This window comes from Atta colombica, unplaced genomic scaffold (assembly GCF_001594045.1).
Source record: "Atta colombica isolate Treedump-2 unplaced genomic scaffold, Acol1.0 scaffold351, whole genome shotgun sequence".
Taxonomy (NCBI): domain Eukaryota; kingdom Metazoa; phylum Arthropoda; class Insecta; order Hymenoptera; family Formicidae; genus Atta; species Atta colombica.
The window spans coordinates 290,440-313,428 of record NW_017259461.1 but is presented as its reverse complement, the minus strand read 5'-3'; the positions used below and the strand labels follow the sequence as shown (position 1 = coordinate 313,428).

The 22,989-nt window shown below is 35.7% G+C and overlaps 1 protein-coding gene across 1 annotated transcript in view; it reads left to right on the top strand.

The window, feature by feature from the left end:
• The window catches only part of LOC108690782 (synaptogenesis protein syg-2-like), a 68,687-nt gene that overhangs the window by 9,712 nt on the left and 35,986 nt on the right, over positions 1-22,989 (top strand). The window contains 2 exon segments of the mRNA XM_018198254.1: positions 1,432-1,542; positions 3,757-3,963. Coding sequence (XP_018053743.1) covers positions 1,432-1,542; positions 3,757-3,963 — 318 coding nt within the window.

Below are 22,989 nucleotides of genomic sequence, written 5' to 3'. Positions count from 1 at the left end.
TATATATATATATTACGGAATCAGGTTGGGTTAATATCGATTCATTCAAAGCTTCGTTCGCCATCGTGAATTTTCATAGGGCAACCCTATTTCCTTTGGACGGACATCCGACATCCCGACCGCGACTGCAGCCTATCCTCGAAGCAATACGCTCGCCACTCACCTTCTGACGTTCCGACACGCCGCTATTTCCGATATTCAATTGCCAGCGTTTACACGCCACGATAGACCGACCCTTCCACCCATCCGCATGTCGGAACGAACTATACCTAACCGGGGGATTCCCGCGTGACCTCCCCCTTCACGTGCCCTTTTGATATCTCGTGGAGCATTGTTTCCTTGCACGCAAAATGGTTTATTGTATACGGTAGGTGTACGAATTACACCGACATAATAAGAGGTTGCGCGGTATCGCGGAAGGATCATAGCTGATATCAATCCAATTACGAAGAGCGTTTCTCTCGTATGTATTGCAAAATCTCAAATAGCCGAGAAAATAACGTTAGAAATTCATAGTTAATTAACGTATAATATTAATATATTCGATGGAACGGGAGAATAGATCTTGTTCTGCATCTTCTATCTTGCGGTACCGAAGCAAAATTTTCGCTAAACTACTATCCGGACCGCGTCTTCGTGCTGGCTCATTCGTTCGCATGAGTTTCCAGCGGTTACCTGTAACACCTGTACACCTGCTTGTTCGACTATTCGTGCGGTGCTCGTGGCATGAGTATCGTGAATTACTCCTCCCCGGACGCCACTGACTTACATGGAAAGTTTCCTATCTGTGCTTAAATAGCTCGTAGCGGTGTCAGAGGCGGTCAAACTCGAAACCGCTCGAACGATTGGTTGCACCGAGCGTTGTATCTCTCGACTGAAAAGCGCTGCAGCATAACTGGCAAAAACGGCCAGTTTCAAAATAACACAGACGATACTTTTACATGGGTACTTATTCATCGTGATGAATTTGCAATGAGAAACTAACAAAACGAAAATATAATTCGGTTTGTCAAGTTTTTCGGTTTGTCTATTATAATTATACGTGCTATAATGTATGATCGATAGACAAACCAAAAATTAATCTTTAAATTCTAAATTGGCGTATATGAAATAATGATTTTATGGAATCGCATATATTTGGAATGCATCAGACTTTATACACGCCACAGTTGCTAAATGAAATTATTTCATTATTTAAATTATTTCATTCTGAAAATTATTCATTTTCTGTTGCACTTCTTTAGATATTGATCCAAAACCATTAATTATTATTTATTAATTTATTATTAAATAAAATTATCTATAATTTTTCTTCGCACATTTTTTAAGTATCAACCTAAAATAATTACTTTGCTCTTCTTAAGCGATCAGGATATTTGCACTCACGACAGACTTGATATTTTACCTATCTTTTTTCTTTTGCTGTTACAGTACCGCCACAGAAACCGAACATTATCGACGAACGCGGTAAAACCGTCCCAGCGGTGGCAGGCCCTTACGAAGAAGGTGGTGACATGAGACTGCAGTGCCTCGTCTCTGGAGGTAAGTCCTACTTTCTATAATGAGAGCCAGGTCAAATGAAAATACTCTAGGTATTCTCTTTCCTGCAGGCTGCCCCCGTAAATACGGCGCGAAAAAGCCGGTAGAATAATTGGTGAGAATGGGCTCTTCTATCCATTTTCTCGTTCTTGCATGTAAAACAGTCGCGCTCTCATCCTGTAGACCACGGAATCGTGTATTCTTAGTTATAGCGTCTAATTAAAACTTCACACGACCGCATTCTGATATTACGGATAAAAAATATTTCTCGGAACTCCGATGGTGCGGGGTCGCGAGAATTTTTAAAAATTTCAAACTTAGCTTGTGTTTTAATGCTACACTTTTTATCGCGTATCCTGTCTTTAAATTCTGCTCGTAATGGAAGAAATATTAAGAAATGAATATTAGAAATGTATTAGAATAAATATTAAATATTATAATTCAATATTAAAAATAAAAATAATAGAAAATAAATATAGAAACGTACGAATAAGAAATTTATACAAATAATGTATAAATGTTTTATCTGTATTCATTATACGTTATGTTCAATCTCTATTCCTAATTTTTTTATTTCTTATATTTAATATTTATTCCTAATATTTCTTCTTATTGTGTCTTACTCTTCAGATTCCTTCAGCAGTTATTGTACACAATGTGCCATAACATTGCATACAATGTCGTTACATGAAAATATATCTGAATCCCTAGTAAAGAGAATGAAAATATGAGAATATATACTTTATTATTACTGTATAGATTTTCTGAATCGCCATTTATCCCTTGCGTGCGTTATCTCCATGTAAATACGGAATTAAAAGGATACTGCTCAGATCGTTAAACGATTCGACAAAATGTCAAGTGCTTTAATGGCGATCGCGGTGCATGCATTCGTTCGGCGCTCCCTTTTATTCTATTACATTTTAATATCCGTGCGCGAACGCGCGTTGCTGTGCCGACAAGGCGAAGGCAATAACGATAATAAATTTATTTTTATTACCTCGCATGCTGCCACCCGAGGGACACGACAGTGCTATGCTGCTCTTACCATCGCTCTTCACCGCTACCTACAATTCCATTCTACAAACCCCGCGCAACTATCCTTCGTCCTCCGTTGCTGCACGTGTTTTTCTGCTTGTCCCTCCTAAACGAAAATAGGTCCGGTAAAAAATAATGAGGTCGCTCCGGTACAAGCTAGACCGCCCCTCCGACTTGCCGTCTCCCTTTAACGGGATATTCACCCTCGAGGGATTATCCGCACGCAACGACCATTATGAATTATGAATTAACGCGCACCGAGCAGCCTACACCGATGTGGGCGGTCAAAAGAGGACGAATGCACGTATATGCACAGAACTTGGCAAACTCTCGCGAAAAAGTAGTAAGACAGAAAAGAATACGTGCGATACATTGTATATTGAATATTGACATGAGCAATATATCGATTTATTGCAACATAGTTTTCTTGAAGAAAGCAATAATTCCAAAATTCATGTATTCTCGAGAAATTTTGTAACAAGTCAAATGATATAAAATATTGCACTTAATAAAATTTTCAATACGTTATCTCTTAGAAGATATTATCATAGATATACGTAATATATTTTTTGTTGAATTTCAAACAACTTCAATGTTTTCCAATAATCCAATATTGAGGGAGCACACATTAATTGATACTTAAAATAAAAAAATTTAAAGGCATTATAAATAATTTGATTTTATTTGTCTAATTGTTCGTTTAGACTGCAAACAGCAAAAAATAGCATTTTAAATACACATATCTTTAGTTGGGATTATTATTAATATCATAGTGCAGAAAAACGAAGAAAACTAAAAATAAAAGTACGAACTCTCTCTAATGTTAAAAATGTTATTCAAATTTAATACATGAATATATTTCGACCTAATATCGACACAGTCACTGTAATACAATTGAATAAATCGTATATATGAATTTAGTGCCTTTTTGCTGATTTGTTGCATTATTCACGATTTTATTGCTCTAGTCGAGAAATATAACTGAAAATCAGCCACTATTTTTATCAAATCGATTAAAGTAATAAAATTGCGAATATGACAACAAATTAATAATGAAAAAGCACTAAATTGATGTGTACGTTTTTTCAATTGTGCTGCAATTATGGTTGTGCTAGCTTAATAATGTTCTTCTTTCTTATTTCTGACAAAGCTAATAAATTTTATGGTATTTGTTTCCAGGTCGCCCCGAGCCTAAAGTGAGATGGTGGCGCGGAGAAACGCTTTTAGATTCTAAAGATGAACCAGGCGAATTTCCTGCTCTTCGTAGAAATACCTTAGTAGTTAGAGAATTGTCAAGAGCAGATCTTCATGCGGTGTTCGATTGTCAAGCATCCAACAATAATATCAGTCAACCCGTATCCACATCGGTAGCGATTGAAATGCATCGTAAGTGTATCATTTATCGCATTTTCATAACAGCGTAGTTGCTTTTAATTAATTTTTTTTAATAAATTGAAGCCAAAGCGCACGTGCGCGCGCGCGCACACACACACACACACACACACACACACACACACACACACACGCGCGCACGCACGCACGCACGCACACACACAATACTGTAAATGCTACTTTTTAATTTTTTAGAAAAAAGAAAATTTTTATTTTATTTTTTTGAAAACTGTCACTTTGAATATTCTATAAAAAAATTATATTCTATTATATATAAAAATTAGTAATAGGATAACTGTTCCTATTAATGTGCTTTTTAATCAACTTGCTTATTACTGAATTATTAAATATTGTAACTTTAATTTTATCTGCTTACAATCAATATCAGTTTTTCTTTATCAGTTTTACTTTATAATATAATTTTTGACAAAAATAAAAATGTTTTTGTCCCTATTAGTGAGTCCTCCAAGCGGCGATGGCCTTATTAATGTGCTCCCAATCTGCCTATCCACATTTGACTTATTTTAACATATAGTTACTAAAACAGATAATAAATTTAAGCTAATTGTTTAAGTTAATATATATTATATAAATCATTTCAATTATATTTATTTCAAGGTCACACTTATTACACAACATTCTCAGCTCCAACAAGGCACATTAATAAGGACAAGCTTAAAATTTTGCAGTACGTATTATTGTATTCACATTCATAAATTCCTCATATCTTTTGAAAAATATTTAAAATACTTTAATAATCAAAAAATAAAATATTATATTCGGTATCGTAATATGCATTAATAATTTAATTTAACAAGAAAAAATATTTTTTTTTATTTATTCGTGCTAATTTTCCTTATGACTTATCAAAATACAAAAGCACACTAATAGGGATAGTAATTGGGACAGTTACCTAACTAGAAATATGAACAATCAGTCTGCAAAAATTTTTAGTTAAGTAATTCTAATTTTTAAAAATATCGTGTTAAAATTTCAAAACGTTGGTAAAGATAAAAATGCAAGTCAAGAATTGTAAATCTAAGTAAAAATATCAATTAGATTTATAATGTTTTAAATTGCACCATCCATTTTTCTTCGTTTGTAATAGCAGGACTGTCCGTACCAAATATTAATATATGATATAACATAAGTATTTATAATCCATTTATACAATGAAATGCGTTTTCACAATTTTATCATTTACAACGTTTTGCCATAGCATGATTGCCATAGCTCGATTAAGAATATTAATATTGTCTCGTTGCTAGTGGCATTTTGATACGATTTTTTTAATTTTTCGCGCGACTTTTCCCAATTAAACATGAATATAAATAATAATGCGTGTAATATAAAGAAATTGCATTCGTATTATTAAGATATAAAATGTTATGAATAAGCACGCCGGCCGTTTTTTACGCACAAAGCTTAAAGAGCGGCAGATAGCTGAAACTCATGGAGCTTCGTAGTTTCGTTGTTGGACCGTAGTTACAAAGTGTAACACCGCCTGCGGTCTCTCAGGAGGATAAATCCAAAGGGTACAATCGATCCGCCTAGCCGTACCCACCGCTTTCCTCTGTGAATCGGCGCAAAAGGAATGCATTTGCGAATCGGGCCAAAGGGAAAATCTGCGTTGTCGAGTAAACGAAGCTGAATACCGGAACGGGAAAGTATTTAACCCCGAGCCTCGGCTTCGACTCTGCAATCCCGTTTATCCTAAGCTCCCAATTTCTTCTTTCTCTCACCAGTTTTGACGTCTCATTCTTTTAGTTTAGGTCACGAGGAAGAATTGCGGGGCAATATTAAATCCGGCAGACAACAAAGATAGTGGACTTTAACATAATTTTTACATAATGATCAATGTTTATTTTCTCGTATTTTTTCCTACGGATTGTAATACCTTTGTAACCGTATAAAGTATGCAATTATTGTGAATTCGATATTATTTTGTGCTTACATATATAAACTGTATATTACATGGAAAAAACGATTGTGCTGAAATATTTAAAAATTCACCTATAGACCTGAATTCTTTTTGAACTATCAAAATAATTATGCAGAATGCATAAACTGGTTACTAAAATGTAGAACATTTTTACAGTATTTTTTGTCATCAATGTTTGAGTGTTATGCATAATTTATTAGTATAAGTATATTTAACGAACCAACAAAATCATTTTCAAATCTGTTTATTAAATTCTGGGGTATTTCAGCAAAACCGTTCTTTCCATGTATACAAAAGTATACAAATACATGTAATATTTTATATGAGATTGATTTAAATAGACTGAGTTATTCTCAGCTTTAACATATACATATATACTGTAACGTGCAATCGATCCGTTGACCGAATAACGTTATATACGTCAAAATAATCAACCCAAACATCGCTCGGCGCAATTTGTCTGGAGGTTACTCGAGACAAATGAAACGTCTTCCAATGAGACGTAAATACAGGAAAGAACAAGAGAGAGATGCTCAGAAGGTCACAAAGAAGTGCGATAGCGGTTAAGAAAAGTAAGGCGAAATAGAATCGAAGGGCGATGCACCGAGGTAAGAGTCGAAACGCATAATGTTCCCTGATGGGAACCCAGGAGAGCGACGACGGGTTGCGAGCTCGATTCCGGAAGCTCTCGGATTTTTATTAAATTCCAAGGAGAAAGAGGGGCTTCGGGGCATCGGAGGTCGCGCGGAAAGTCATCGCGGTTTCCTTCGCTTTACCTCGTTTTCGTCGTGAAGCGACGAGCCGCTCCTAAAAGTAGCTCTCCCCATTTTGCTGATGCTTATCGACAATGTCGTAGCCTTATTATCTTCTCAGAATTGGATATTCCTTCCACTTCTCGCGATGTTTCAACCTTGGCGGAGAGCTACTAACGCGTTCACAAAGAGAATTAATGATTTCAGCAGAGAAAAAACTTTCCCTAGCATCGAAGATGAACGAATATAAAAAAAATATATTGTTGCACCGTGGATTTTTTTTGCATATTGAGAGAAAAATATTTGATGTGTTTGTGTCTATTATTACATAATAAAATAATGAAACTCCATTTTTATCATTATTCTTGCTACAAGCAAGTCAACAATAATTATTGTATTTATACACGGAAAAACAATTTTTCTGAAGCAATTCTAAATAAAAAAAAATAAACATTTGACTTGGAAAACAATTATATCTACAGTTATTTTCGAGACTAACTATATATTTTTTGTATATAAATATATTTATTATAGCAATAATAAAAAATAGATCCTAACAAAATTATTCCAATTTTAATTACAAATACCAAACATTTTTCTCTCAGTGTGTAGTTTCATAATTGGCGAGGAAAAATATTGTCTGTCGCAGGAACAATTGACAGAATGTAAATTTTTCGGAAAACCTTAAATGCATGTTTAAAAAAAAAACGCAGAAAACAAAGGCGGAACAATCACCAGAGTGTGAACTCTCTCTAAATTTATCTTTCACATAACACATAAAATTTTTAACGAAAGCTTAAGCGACGACGCGAGCTTAAGCGAAATATTAGCAGTGACGTGCATTCACGCATGCACGCCATATATGATGAGGATGGTAATAAAAACGTCGATGGGCGCTCTTTAGCAAAGTGATAATACGTGCTTCTTCCTACGAAAAAAAAAGAAAAGAAATACGATTTTCATCGAGGAATTTACGAGAGGAGGTGAAGTCGAATGTCGACGAACGTCTACTACGTTCGGGAAATTATCGAAAATCCATCCTTCTTTTTGCTCCACGGCGAAAAGCGAATGGATCCTTTTTATTGGACGCGTGTATTTAACTGCACATCGACAACGTGTGAATAGACGATGAACAAAAGCGAGCGATTTTTATGCATGCAGCGAATGATTTCGCGGCGAATGTTGTAAACGCGCGCTAATTATCATTTTCGTCGTTTCGCGTTTACGGACAAGCCGTTCAGAAACCACGAACGTCATATAATTAAACTCGGGAGAGACGAATTTTCGTGCGTACATATGTGCGTCGACAATTCCACGTCGTTGAAATATTCGAGTAATGATACATTAGTAATGATCCATTACGGACGGCATCTTCCGCGCAACGATATCCCATACGAATCTATATCATTCGCGGTTTGCAAACAACGCATATCGCCCGATGTTATTATTCTCGTAAATGAGCGACGAACGTGCGACAAGCCCGGTATGATCGATAAGGCGTCAAGCAGTTTTCCCTTCCCTTCTCTTTTTTCTTTTCTTTTTATTTTACCATGCATCACATTCACTGTATTCTGTTTCATTTTACTTTATCTTCATTTTCCTTGTATTGTTGTACATATTCTTTTCCACTCAATCTGTAGATCTTTCGCAATTTACTTATCAACTGTCATACTTATTGTTAGCTTTTTCTTAATTTAAATTTATTTTGTTAATGTCTTCTTAGAAAAACCCTATACTTGCCCTATATTTTCTAATAAACATTTTCTTTTTCTCTCTTTAATTGTATATTACTTTTAATTGTATATTACTTTTCTTTTTTTTTATAATCTTATTATTTTAAAGAACACACTTTTTGTAGTTAGGGTCTTTCAATTTTTATAATGTATTATTTCATATACATGTATATTTTATATGTATAATGTATTTGTGTGACAAACTCGAAGGGACTGTGTCTCAGAATCGCCAAATAAACGGCGATTCAATCTCTCTTTCTTTTTTTTTCTAACCCGATATAAGAAACGTAAAGTAAAAAATTAATGGCAGACTCGCAAGATATCATCGTAACATTATCCTATCTGGTCGCGTATTGCAAACGCGACTCATGAATTCGCATCGTTGAACGTCACTGCAAATTGTTGCCTACCATGTTTTAATGGTGATTACAATAAATCGCATACGAGCACTTTGCTTTTTCCCGGAGTCGCTTTTATCGCGTCTCTCATCCCCCTTTCCTCTTTTCGGCATAAAAGCTTGACGCACGCCCGTATCTTTTGTCGTATATCCGTCATGACCGAGTGATGCATACTTCTCGTAAAAATATAAAGGCATGATGGTAAAAACGTGAGGGCGTGAGAGCGCTTTTAGTGAAGTGCGCGCCTTATAGTCCCCGTGCATAATTACGCGAGCTCCTATCACAAGCCGTCTAAAAGTTGGCAAATTAAAGCGGATTTTGTATTCAATTATTTTTAATTGGGCGAGAAAGTTGCAACTAGCCTGAGCTGCGACGTGCCCGCAGAAAAAAAAACACCGATGCACGCATGGAGGCAGAGAAATTATATCCCGCGCGCCCCCAGCCATTAAACGGAAAATGGCAACCTCACGCTTATCGGTATCAAGTGAATTGCATTAAGAAAAGAAAGTTCGTACTGGACTCACGGATGATATAATTCGCGATTATATTTAGCGGAATTATGAAAGAGAAGGAAGCGTCATCCTCCGTTTCAGAGTTCAAAATTTATATTTAGTTCTCGTGTAATTTGTTGACACGTAACGCAATGATTTAGATATTCACACAACCAAATCAAGAATTTATAAATAATTATTAATTCTTTATCTTATAATATGAAACAAGATGTGTGATACGATAAGCCAAACACGTATCGTAAACTTGATTGAGAATCGTGATTGTCTCGTTGTGCGAATGACTTTATCCCCAACTATGATATACGCGATCACAAATTAAATTATAAGGAAAAAGATTAACATAAGTTTTGATGTCGAGGATATTTTCCGCTTTACTCTTCGGAATTACAGTGGATCTATTGAATCCATTCAATATAAATATTTAAAAAATATCAAATTATTCAATTTTTCTTTATGTTACATGTGCACATTTGGTTTATCTTTATTGAAATATACGCACAATCACAATTCTCAATATATTTTCTTTCAAATTCTTTCAAATTATTTGCGGATTTAATATTCATTAAGAACTACTTAACATTCATTAAAGATTATCGCAGATGTAATTTATATAATATTTTATCACTCAATAAATTTTGCATGTTCTAATAATTTTTTTGATAAAAAAATTTCAGAATATAAAAGAATTCAAAATACTTAAGTTAACAACTTACTTATTAGAATATCTTTATAATATTTATTAATATATTTTTCATAACATTTCCCTTAAAATTCTTCAAAAAATGCTTTATTAAAGTAATATTCGTATACATTTAAAATTAACTGATATTTAGCAATGACATACGCGAATAATGAATTTAACGAGGAATTTAACGGATGAATGGAATTATGTTTTTCAGGATTAAATATTTCCACTAATTAGTTTTACAATTAGTCCATTCATTTCGGTCCATCGAGGCAATAGATTAATGAAATATTATATTTATTTATAATACATTTTGAAACTTATAACTTGAATTATTAGCATTTCGCAAATATGATAAAAATATAATTCGTATAACAGTTTGTAGAAATAAATGATGGAAAACATCGTACATACATTTTTGTTATTAAAAATTAAAATTTTTATATTATAAAGAGAATGGAACTTTTAATTTACTTTAGTTTTTCCGATATTTTTGTACCATATATTTCTGATGTAATTTTCACAAATCTATTGTCTTAAATTAACAAATAATTTAACTCACCAGTACGATGTGCAGCAGCGGAGTTGTAGTATACAACAGTAATCTATAACGCACAATTTATCCAAATTAAAATAATGTCCGAATCAATAAAAATTTTTTTAAATAATTATTACACGTGATTACTTTATTTATTTACTAAAAAAAATTTCAAAAAACTTTATTGAGATTTTATAATTTAAATTTTTATAAAATTTAACGAAAATAAAATAATAAAAATCTCTATAATTTTTATACAAATAATCAAAATTATAAAATTTTTTTGATATGTTAAAATATTTTATAGTTTATATTTTATATTATGTTAAATATCATAAATGTTTTATTAAATATTTATTTTAAGTTTCTCAAAATAATATATAATATTGCACTTGTATGTACATCACAGCAAAAACGTGGATTATCGCGAAGATAAATGATTAATATTCCGCAAGTAACAAATAAATAAATGAATAAATAACTCACCTATAGTTACTCCACCGTTATTGCCTAATGCCTCCCAGGTCTCCCTCTTTCTCGTTTCTCCGTGGGTGCTTCTTTGTTGCACTAAAGCACTCGTGAAAACTAACTTACGATCGCGCATAGATAATATAACAATATAACAATCGCGCGATATTTCGTACGGCATTCTCAATATTAATCCCGACACATTTTATAACGACGCGGTATTAACCGCGTGAAAAAACGATTCAATGAAGCTGAGATTTGCTTACTCATCGCCGCTCTCCTTTTTGTCACTCCATGATACTTTTGATCCGTTACGTTCAAACACACACACTCGCGCAAAGGTTACAATCGCGCACTGACGACCTGCGAATTATGATAACCGCGCGACGCTTTGCTTTCCCGAAGATTAATCACTTCGTAACATCGCGGTGGATTATCAGGAAAGAATCTAACAAAGCTACGTTTCCACTTGGCGATAATTCTGTAAATTAGAGAACTAAATGCGCAACAAAACGACGAGCGGCGGCCGTCACCGGCGGAGCAATGGCGCAGAAAAACGCGGATTGACCTTCACGCGGGACGACGCGCACATAACTTCACACAGTTCCCGCGGCATGACGGTTATCCTTGCCTCAACTGTATTCAAAAACGTAAGCGTCGTACGTGATTGTAATTGTAAGAATTGATTTACTACTCACGAATTTGACGAAAATAATATATTCCACTGATTTTTATAACTACAACGACTTATATCTGTACGGACAGAATTGTCTCTTAAAATTTATCCTGAAAATATGGTAATTGTGTATAATATTTCGAAGATTTTTATCATACTTTAGTAAAATTAATCAAACTTATTATACATTTTATTATAGTCTTATTAATAAATGAGAGAAATTTACATAAAATTCTTCGAAATGTTGTCCTAGGACTATCAAATTTTCAGGTAAACTTTCAATTAAATTCTAAGAAAAAAATCTCTCCGTGTACGCTTACGCAATTGAAGAATGGATTTTACATTTTCCGCATTTTAAATTTAATAAATAGAATATGCTCGCGCGTTTAGGATCAATTGTTGTTCCGTGTTACAAGAACAAACGAGTTAAAATCGAGGCTCCGCAAAATATAATATCCAAAAATGTGTCCATTGCCTTGTCGACGAGCATTAGATTTCGGTCGAACAATCTTGTGAAATGTATTCCAAGACATTGCTCAAATGTTAACGGCCGACTTATTCATACTAACAGATATCAAAACATAGAATTTAATTATTACAGTACTTACTAATTAGCACATCATGTACCCGAATTTCGGAATCGCTGTCGTATGTTCTGTGAGTAACGAAAGATATTGAGCAGTGAACATTGTCGCAAACTTCGTTCTAATGTCGTGCAGTGTAACGTGAACTGAGTTAATATTCAACTAGCAGTGCATTCCAAAAATATACTAACAATAGCAAAAGTCTATAATTCACGATACGTCGTAGATATTCAATGCCACTAGAATTATTATCAGTACACTTCAAAATATACACTAGAACGCAACAAATTGATAAAAAAACATTAATTCTTAATATTAATATGTAAATCTAAAATTACAAACTAGAAACAATTATATTAAAATGCGATATAAGAAATACTCGATGTACAAGGAGCATATTAGAGATCACAGTTTGTAATTTCTTCATTAATTCATTTTTCTTCATTAAATAAATAAATCACGAGAAATATTTTCCTTAACGAACGCTCGCTTACGGTAAACTCACTGATCGTATTTGTACTTAATCATACAAATTGGAAAATCGTCGCAAATTTCTCTCCGTGCTTTTCGTGTCTCAAGGAATAATGATACAACACCGAGCGGCCGTTGCGTCCTTATTCGACCCTTACCGTGCGAATGATAACAAGATTGCCAGCGCGCCAAGGGTACGATACCGATGCGTCACCAAATTCCACGTAACAGTGACGTCGCTGTTTACTTCACGCATTCTGTAACGAACATACCATCGAACAATTATGCTGTCGCATGCTTCGCTCTTTGTGAATATTAATATCGTTGGTCAATACAATGATTCATTCTGCTCGATTTCTAAGATTTTCACTAAACTCGAGAATACGATATCAAAGTATTATAAAGATGACCTCGCGATTATATAGAGACATAATAATTGTAACAAACTGCATATTTCTTGATTTTAAATCAAAGTTTTAAAATATCTATAAATAATTTAACTTATATAGATACACATCTAAAAATAATTTTATTGGACCATCAAATTACTACGTAAAACGCTTAAACTGATTGCTAGAATGTCACTTTTAGCAGCATTATTTATTATGATATGATGTTTTCTACATAATTATTTGGATAATCCAATAAAATATTTTTCGGATCTGTTGTCTAGTTAAATTTTTAGATATTTCAGCAAAATTGTAGTATTCTTTTTTATGTCATTTTAATTCCTTGAAATTAACTGCTTTTTAATTGACATAAATTAAATGATATTGAGCGAAGCGATCGATCGAAAAGTGTTTAAAATAAAAGAAGAATTCCATCAAAGTGATACTTATATTAGTAATATATACATTTCCATTTACAAATACAGTAGAATTAACAGACTTTATAAATGCTATAGACACTATAATTATCAATCTTACAGCGTCAGTGATTGTGTTATAAATTTTGGCATTATCTTTGGAATATTAAACTGTCACGTGTCATCCATCCTCGAATTGAACACGCGCGTCCTAACAATGTCAAAAATATACGCTGGGCACACAGCTCGTGCCGTGATGATTTAAACTCGTTCGTTGATATGCAAATAAGTCTTGAATTTCGCAAAAAGGAGAGACGTGAACGAACATAATTATCTACGCCGTTGCCCGGTCTATCGGCTTTAATTTCCGTTTTACGTTTCGCCGAATAACGCAGGAAATAAGTGCACCAAGTTCGGCTGTGCTGCCCCTACGGGAGATCGAGGGAGTATACGTATCTTCCAGGTATTATACTCGTGGGCATCACACTCGTATAGGCATTACGCCACTCCACGGATTTTATTGCCCGGCGTTAAAGCCCGCTCTTTCGTCCATGAGGCAGAGAACACGAGAGAGAGAGAGAGAGAGAGAGAGAGAGAAAAAGCGGGTTTTCTTCTTCGTGCACTTTGAACCCGACATCTCCGGTGCGAGTACAGGCGTGTGGCTCCTGCCGTTGGGCCGGACCCGACTCATCCCCTTCAACCATCGTATACCCGTGGATGAAAAGGGTAGATGAGGAGAAGACGGGGGAGCCGCCTCTCTTGGATTCCGCAAAGGATTAAACCTCATAAATTCCACGGAGCACTCCGTGGAATTATCGGTATGCGGTCTTACATCCGCCTCTCCGCCGCCTTTTACGGACGACTCGACAAACGAGCGATTTCCACGCGACTTTATGCTTTCTATTCCCCTTCTCCCTCTATATCCAACCCCCACGTGTTTTCTCTACCATCTTCCTCTTGGCTCTTATCCCCTGGTTGGCTGGTCGTGCGATTCCTATGGACATACGTTCAAGGTGTTATTTGCATGACTGCGCGCCGGATGGATTGCGAATCGCGGACGAACGAGAAAGTATTCGCTTAAACGCCGCGAAGGCTTTCACGACGCGGAGTGGCGCGGAAAATGCAATTTCCTGGTCGCGAAAACTCATCTGGGTCTCGCGTTGTTGCAACGCAAGATTTACCAGCATTCTGTAACAGATTGAATTATGCGCGCTAAATTGATGATAGATTGGGTTTTCTTTGTCCGGTAAGAGAAAATAAATGGGATATTGTGCGATCTGTTCAACAAGATCAAATAAAGAAAAATGAAAAAATGTATTTTTAACAGAGTTTTATAGAAAATGTTGTAAGTGCTTCACATTTTTTTTTAAACCAATATAAAATAATTCATATCTCAAAATAAAATCAATTTTTTTTAGGTATAAAAAAAGTAATTCTAATATCCTTCAGTTTAATATCCTTTTGACTAAATATGTAATAGGGAAAAACAGTTTTGCTAAACTTGGCTGAAGTATCTAAAAATTTAATTAGATACAGATCTGAAAATATAATTTGGGTAGATCAAAATAATTACATAGAACGCTCAAAATTACTAGAATATCAACTTTTTTTGTTGAGTAAGCTCATGCTTAAGCGATCTACATAATCATTTTGATAGTCCAACAAGATTAACACAAGTAAAATGTTTATGTGAGTCTCCAAGTAGTTTATACTTGGCTTTCGCACTGAAGAGGACACAGATCCAGAGTCGATACGTTTGCGTTTACTTTAACTTTGTTTAGTAAGTACATCCCAGTTGACTGCGAATTATCTACTACGTCATGAATATATAATTTAACGCAGCGATCTGCATCAGAGACTCACATAGATATTTTACTTGTGTTACATTTATTCTTGGAGTTATAATATTATTACTTTATTTTATTTCATTTCAATATTAAATTATTTTCAAATTTGTATCCAGCTAAATTTTTAGATACCCCAGCAAAACCATTATTTCCATTTATTTATATCTTTCTCTTTTATAAGAAATTCTCAATTATCGCCTGCTTTTAAATTTAAACATGTTTGATTATTCACACGATTTGTAACTATGCATATTTGTAATTATTGTATATTGTTTTTAGCATAAAATATAATGTCAAAGTTGCAATGTTTGATATTATAAGAGAAATCAAGGCAAGCATGCTTCGAACGGATTCGCGCGAATTCGATTTATGGACGAAAAGTATTTTCGACGTGCCTATCGAAGAATAAATCGATCTGGCCCTTCGGTCAGCTAGCAAACGTTTCATAATAAATAAACCGCGGCCGTTAATATGAACCGTGACAGGAGGGTGCGCACGAACGTTGCGAAATAAATTATTAAAACGTACGGCGCGCTGAACGATGGCTGCGTATAACGCAGTTTAATCGCGGATCATTATTATTTTACGGTTCATCGAGTCTTTCTGCGCAAATTCCGAAGTACCGACCACCAGTCGGTACATCGCGTGTCACATTCAGTTGTGTACCGTGGTTTTGAAATCCCATTATTTCGAGAAAATTAATATTTAACGCTTGCGCGCTCGAAAATCGTCGCATTTACAAATGGAGCGCCCGGTAATGGCATATTTTTACCCCTGCAGGGGTTTATCGCCCGAATTATTTTCATCGGGACGCACGTTCACTGGCAGCTGTGAGAAATGGAAATAAACCGCGCGAAACGCGAAGGGAACATGCGACACGTGGTGCAAAATTAAAATAATCGCCACCATTTTTCGGTTATCCCTGTTGCGCTCTAACGCGAACAGTGAAATCTTCTCGTAATGATAATTTCGTTAAGAAACTTCTTCACAGTCGTCCCGACAGTTAAGAAAAAAAAATTGTATTTATTATTCATCGAAGTAGTTGAAAAGTTTGAAGCTATTCAACCGAGTTGTATCTTTTTTCTGCTAGCCAATCGTAAAGTACATCTTATCTTTCCACCTTGCAGAAATAATGCTGTTTTTGTTCCTTTTTAGAATCTTACAAGCGAACGACTCAAATGTTTATGCGTTTTATAAGATATCGCAAATAATTATTATATTATGTAAATGCGCAAATGCCCTAAATGTAAATAGCAGAAATATTTATTAATTCTCTAGAGTTGATATCAAAATTTATAATACAATTGGATCAATGAGATCCATTTAATTCATATTAATTAGTGACTAAAAGGCACTAATTAATTTCAAGGGATCAAAATGATATAACTCGTATAAAAAAGAATGTGTGTGCGTACGTGCAGATGTGCGTATGTGTGTGTGAGAATATTAAACGTTATTGTACATATATACTAAAATATAATATTATATAACATCCATACTATACTGCATAAATCCGCTGTCGACGGATAAAAAATTTTTATCTAACATTAAGGGAATGCTAGTAATATAGAAAGATAATTTTGCACCTTCTTTTTGTAATATTTTTTTATATATGTTGGTAATTCGAATTGACGGAGTTGAACATGAAGCGAAAGGTTTCAATCTTGCTTGCGAAAAAAAGTCGACCCTTTCATCGAGAGAAAGGAAGAAACTCGAGAAGATTAATGTAATGAATCAGTCTGACTAAGCTCTGTTTCTATCGTATTGAATCTACCGTATCGAACGTGATATTCTGAACTTGTAAAGGCTAAGTTGATATCTTTGTTGTCTTAATAAGAGTCGATTCTTCTTCCATTTCACATGGCTTTTGTCTGTAATCTCGAACGGATCTTATCCAAAACGAATAATTCGACATATGAATCATGCTAAGCGAGGTTAATCGAGGTTAATGTGAAGTTAATCCTTTGCGATTCTGAACTACTGGACAATACACTGAATATTTAGAGTAACGATATTAACCATCTGTATGATCACTAACTTGCATGCATACACATCAGGCGAATTTAATTAGCTGTTATAAGCGGCACTGCACCAAAAAGCCAAATGCAATGTCGAGATGCAAGCGCAATATAAATGAGGGATTATCAAAAGCGAACAAATGCGGACAACGTACGAAACAAAATCACATGTATGTTTTATCACTTCATTAAAACGTGAAACGAAGGAAAAAGATCACGAAAGAGAAAAAGAGAAGAAAAAAGAAAGAATGGGAAAGGGTGGAAAAGATGAAAAGGACGGAATGGAGAAGACGAGAAAAGGGAGAGAAGGTGAGCAAAAAAGAAAAAGAGAGAAGGAAGGAAAGAGAAGTAGAGAGAGTAGAATTATATATGGCAGAATGGCGTCGCTGCAGCAAGTGAGAAATAGAAGAGATCGGGTATAATATAGAAGCATTGAGTATAATTTGGAAGTTCCAAAGAGGATGAGAACGACCTTGGGATTGAATTGGCGCTCTTGAGGGGAATGGGGAACAAATCCGACACTAACCTACCTCGCTCGACCCGGCCCGGCCCACCCCAACCTAATCGAGCCTGACTAATTAGAGGGCAGACTGGTAATGGAGTCAGCCAGTGAAATTGGGTAATGGTGGGCCTGATTTACAGTGCGAAGGACTTGGAAACTGGTCGCCGAGGGGTGTGAGGATAAGAAGTGCTCGTGATGAGAGGAATGGTGAAACTCTCTACGAATTGCATGATAGGAAAGAGGAAAGGATAGAGACGAAAAAAAAAGAGAAAGGAAAAAATCGAAAAAGACTACTGACGACTGTCAGCTTTTAGATTGGCCGTTAGTAATCAAGTCTTTCTATGACACGGCCTGAGTATTCAGTAGTGCCGAGCTGATCTTTTAGATCATGACGTGAGACGGATGAGAACCACACCGAGCTCCGGAAATCCGCTGAACTTTTAATGGAATCGGTGATTTTCAATGCGCCTCTTTCCTGGAGCACGCGGTTGATAAGTCACGCGAGACAAAAAGATCCACGATGGGATTCACGGTGGCCATTTTGGGCAGGGAACGTCGCGTTGGCGCGCGACGAGTATTCATGGAATTGAAAATTGGGAAACTCTTCGGGGAAGAGTTCACTGGAAAGCTGACTCCCGGGAGAGGAGATGTGCTCGTTCTACTCCCCATCCGATCAGTGACTATTCGGTCGTTTTTGCGATTCTCTCGGGTATACTACGTCGGCGAGAATCCGCGATATCATTTTCCGAGATTAGCCGCGATTTCTTTATTCGAAAATCTCTTCCTCTTTTCACCCAAAGGATGTTATTTTTTCAAGAAAACATTTTTTATTTCTGTAGTATAAAGATATTAATTATGTGTGAGCGAAATTATATGATGGTTAGAGACAATACATTCGTCCAGAATAACAAATAACGCTCTTTGTAAATTCTGAAATTTATATCACATCTTAAGTTTCCTTGTAGACATATAAATATAATCAGTTTGCGAATTTCAAATTATATTATAAAGAAATATTTTGTGTAAAGAAAATTAAATTTCAATTATCCTATATTTGCAATAATCTTCATAAATTTTACGTTAAAAGGCAATTTTCTGGAAAATCGCGATTTGATTCAATAATTAGGTGAATTCATTAGGTGAATTCTATGTGAATACACATAGAATTTTTTTTTATTAAAAATCCTATTTCGCGGATCTTTTGAAAACTTAATGAGCATTCCTATAATTATATCGTTTTAATCGACTTAAAAATCATTTCGTTTTTAATTCTTCATATCTCTCTATCTAAGCTTAATAAAAGTTCATAATCATTTCGAAATCAGATTGCTGTGGCATCAGAACTCGACCTTTTACAAAGTTCTCAGCTTCATTGGTAGCAAATAATGTTACTCACGAGAAATGTATAGAAATTTACAAAGGCAGTGCGTCGAAGGAAAAGAAAGAAGCTTCACGAAGATATTGAGAAGGTAATGAAAAGAGAGATGAAGTAAAAATATGAGTCGCGTGCAGATAGTTAGGGACTATGACTAGATAGTCTCTGCATTTTTCTCTGTGGTGATTTCATGTAGTGTACCACGATAGCAACGGCAACGATAACAAGACGGGAGGCTGATGAGAAAGTCACCCGATGGGAACGAAGGGATAGTTGAAGAGTGAGCGAGCAAGAAATGGCAAGGAGGAAGAAGCAAGAGAAAAAATGACAAAAGAGACAAGTCCTCGAACTGAGCTTGGAAGCTTGATTGTATACCGGAGACGGTGCTTTTGAAGAAGACAAGAGAGCCCTCTTAGACTATATAGTTGAAGTCGAGTGAGTCTCATGTGACCTCGGGACAAGGCCACGTTACCCGCGAACAATCCGCAACTGTAGGAACTAGGAATGTCCGTGTATACACGAATGTATACAACGATACATTTATAAATGTATCCTTGGTGCGACTCTCGTTTCTTCCTTCAGTCGCCAGCCTCATCGCCGAGATGACGTAAATATCCTAAGGACTGCTTTAGAGAACTTGTGGATCGTCGAGCAATATACGGGCGTGGCGAGAAACGTTCTTGATTAATGTTATTGATGATCATTGTTGAATGGGATAGATGTTACCCAGAGAAAGCATGGAATTAACAAAAGGTTAAGACACTCCGGACATTATTGTAGGTTTGTCGCGTTGGCGGATCGGCCACCGACAACGTCTACGTAATTATTTTTGATCTCCGGAATTCATTGCTCTTAACAAACATTTTTAGAGAGATTTTGTATATATATAGTACATTTGTAGGTATTTTTGTATATTTATTTTAATTGGAAATAGTTATTCGATTCTACATTTACATATTTTTTCATTAATTTCACTGACCATATCGAACTGACATTAGTCCGGGAGCTGTAATAAAAGAAAAAAAGAGAATGCGAGAACGAGTCGAAAAAAAGTGAAACGAATGTTAACAATAATCGTCAACGTTTCCTATCGAGATGAATGATGAGTATTCACACGATACCAGGGATGAAACTCCCCTACGTAACGTTTTTCTCGGATTTCTCGATTTATAGAACACTCCGTGCGTACCGGAAAATACTGCGAGATAAATAAATTACACGAGCAACATCGATACGTACGTCCGCGGGAAACTTACACAAGCGCGGCCGTGATCATTTCACGGATGAAATAACGAGTAATTGGTTTACGAACTCGGCCATTGAACAAAGTTTCTAGAAACTCTCCCCCCCCTCCCTCACCCGTTTTCGATCGGCGTTACATAGAGTTTCATAACACGCGCAATGGCTAATGAACGCAAATAAAAGCGCAGCCACGACGACGCTTTTGTGTAACGCCACGAGCGAAACGCCGCGCCGTCTTCTCGCGTGGCCTCGTATAATATCGCGAAACTTGTCCTCGAGTTTCAATCCGGATGGGCTTTCGACGAAGGGAGACGGACGTGGTGAAATTCGGTGATCGAAATTGCACTGCGATTCCGAGGTTCACAATGGTCGTGATTCCTTGCAAACAGAATCAGAGTCGCCGCTGCTGTTAATTTGTCCGCCGGACTCCCGCCGCGCCGCACCGCATCGCATCGCACTGCGCCAAGCTGGCGCTATTTCGCGGACTCTTCATCTAGCCAGTTCGAGTTAACTTCGTCTTCCACTCTATTCAAACAGCGTCCACGCTCAGGCGGTCTGCCTCGCCTACTCATTAGCGTCCCACCCGTCCGTTACTACTAATGCACGAGAGTCAGCCAACAAATTTACACGACGCGTTGCTGGGAGTTACTCATTAGAGCGCCAATGCGCACAATGTAATATTGCAATTCCACAAACTTCGCAATGCTAATTGCAGTCTCGCATACTCGCGTTTGTACATTAAAAAAAACCGTGATTAAAAAATCGTAATGTCGTTTCAACACATTGAAGAAATTCGATGTTAGTTTATTATTTTTGTGAAATATTAATATGTCTATAATGAGTAGGCGAATATGTTATTTTATGTAAGACTTTCACGTTTTTATGCAGCAAAAAAATAGACTTTCTTTTATTGTTAAAAAAATATAAAGATCTGATCATTCCCATGGCAATATGATATTATTATATTCATTAGTTTAATTCTAATTTTAAATATGTTATGCTTAAGTGTGTGTTGTCTTCACTTATATGATCAACATAGAAAATTATTGACTGATCAAATAATATTGATAAAGACTATACTCTTAGAAATCTAAATTATTTTTGTTATTTTACAACTCTTGAAATAACCACTTTTTTTAAATTATGAATTTTTATATCCTACAAAATTATAACTTTTCATCAAAAGTAATATAATTATATAAGTAATTCATCAAAAGTGATATAATTATATAAGAGTTTACGTTTACTCTAATCATCAAATTCAAAATAAAACAATGTTGCATTCTATAGAAAACTCTCCTTTTTATTCATAAAAACGACACAACTCAAAATATATCACTTTCGTGTAAAAGATATTACGTTCTCTTTTGAAATCTTAATAACGGTACAAGTATATATAAGTAAGTAGCACTATTTGACATTTGACAGACTGTAAAATTAAGTTTACTTGGATTAAATAGAATTGGTTGAAAGTAAACAAATCAGAATTTTCTGGTTAAATCTACTAAAATTCTAGTTGAGATAATCGAAATTCTGATTGATATAATCAGACTCTTCCAGTTCATCTATTTTCAACCGGATATTTTCTTAAAATAAAGAATAAAATTTCCAAATATTTCCCTTCCGACATTTAGTGATGAGCAACTTAAATGACGAGGTTAAAAAGCATGTTGAATAGAGGCATTTTAACATGCATCTTTCATAGTGCATCATGTTAGAACAGCTTCCTGTCCAGGATGACACACGGTGTTGCTGACCGTGGCTCACGTTAAAGGGGGATCGTTTTGCATTTTTCGCGACGCAGTAAAAAGCTAACCGCTTACTGCAGCCATAGCCGTTTCGGTCCATCTACGTAATATTATTCGCCGGATACGGATCCGTTCTGTTTTTCGATGCGTGCGCCAGTACATTTAATACCTACGATCTTTTTGTCTGTAACTTTGCATTAATCCGGGAACGTAATAAAGCGAGTACGAATAAACAGAGAGAGAGAGAAAAAAGAAAGAGAGAGAGAGAGAGAGAGAGAGAGAGAGAGAGAGAGAGAAAGAGAGAGAGAAGACCGGCGATGGCGCGACGGACTCGCCAAAAACTACCGATGGCGGTGCAGGATATATCCGGGCGAAAGTAGGCAGCCGGGATATGCAAACGCGACCGTAAGCCCCGCCGGATTAAGCACGAACGTATTTTCAATTCGCGATAGCAATAAGTTCAACCTCGTCCGCTCGTTCGCTTTGCCTCTCACTCTGTTCTATTCTCTATCCTTCCTCTTTAAAGCCTTTTTGCACCTTCGATCTCGTTAGTATCGTTTTTATTCCATCGTTTCGTACCTCTTAACCGAAACGTGCCGAATTCTTTTGCGACTGTCGACAATTCGAAAGAACAATCATCCTTGATGCCCATCGATGTTCTTCTTTATTGCCGTTATTTGTAACTTATTTAAGCAGCTTATCTAAGCAGGAGACACTTTTATAG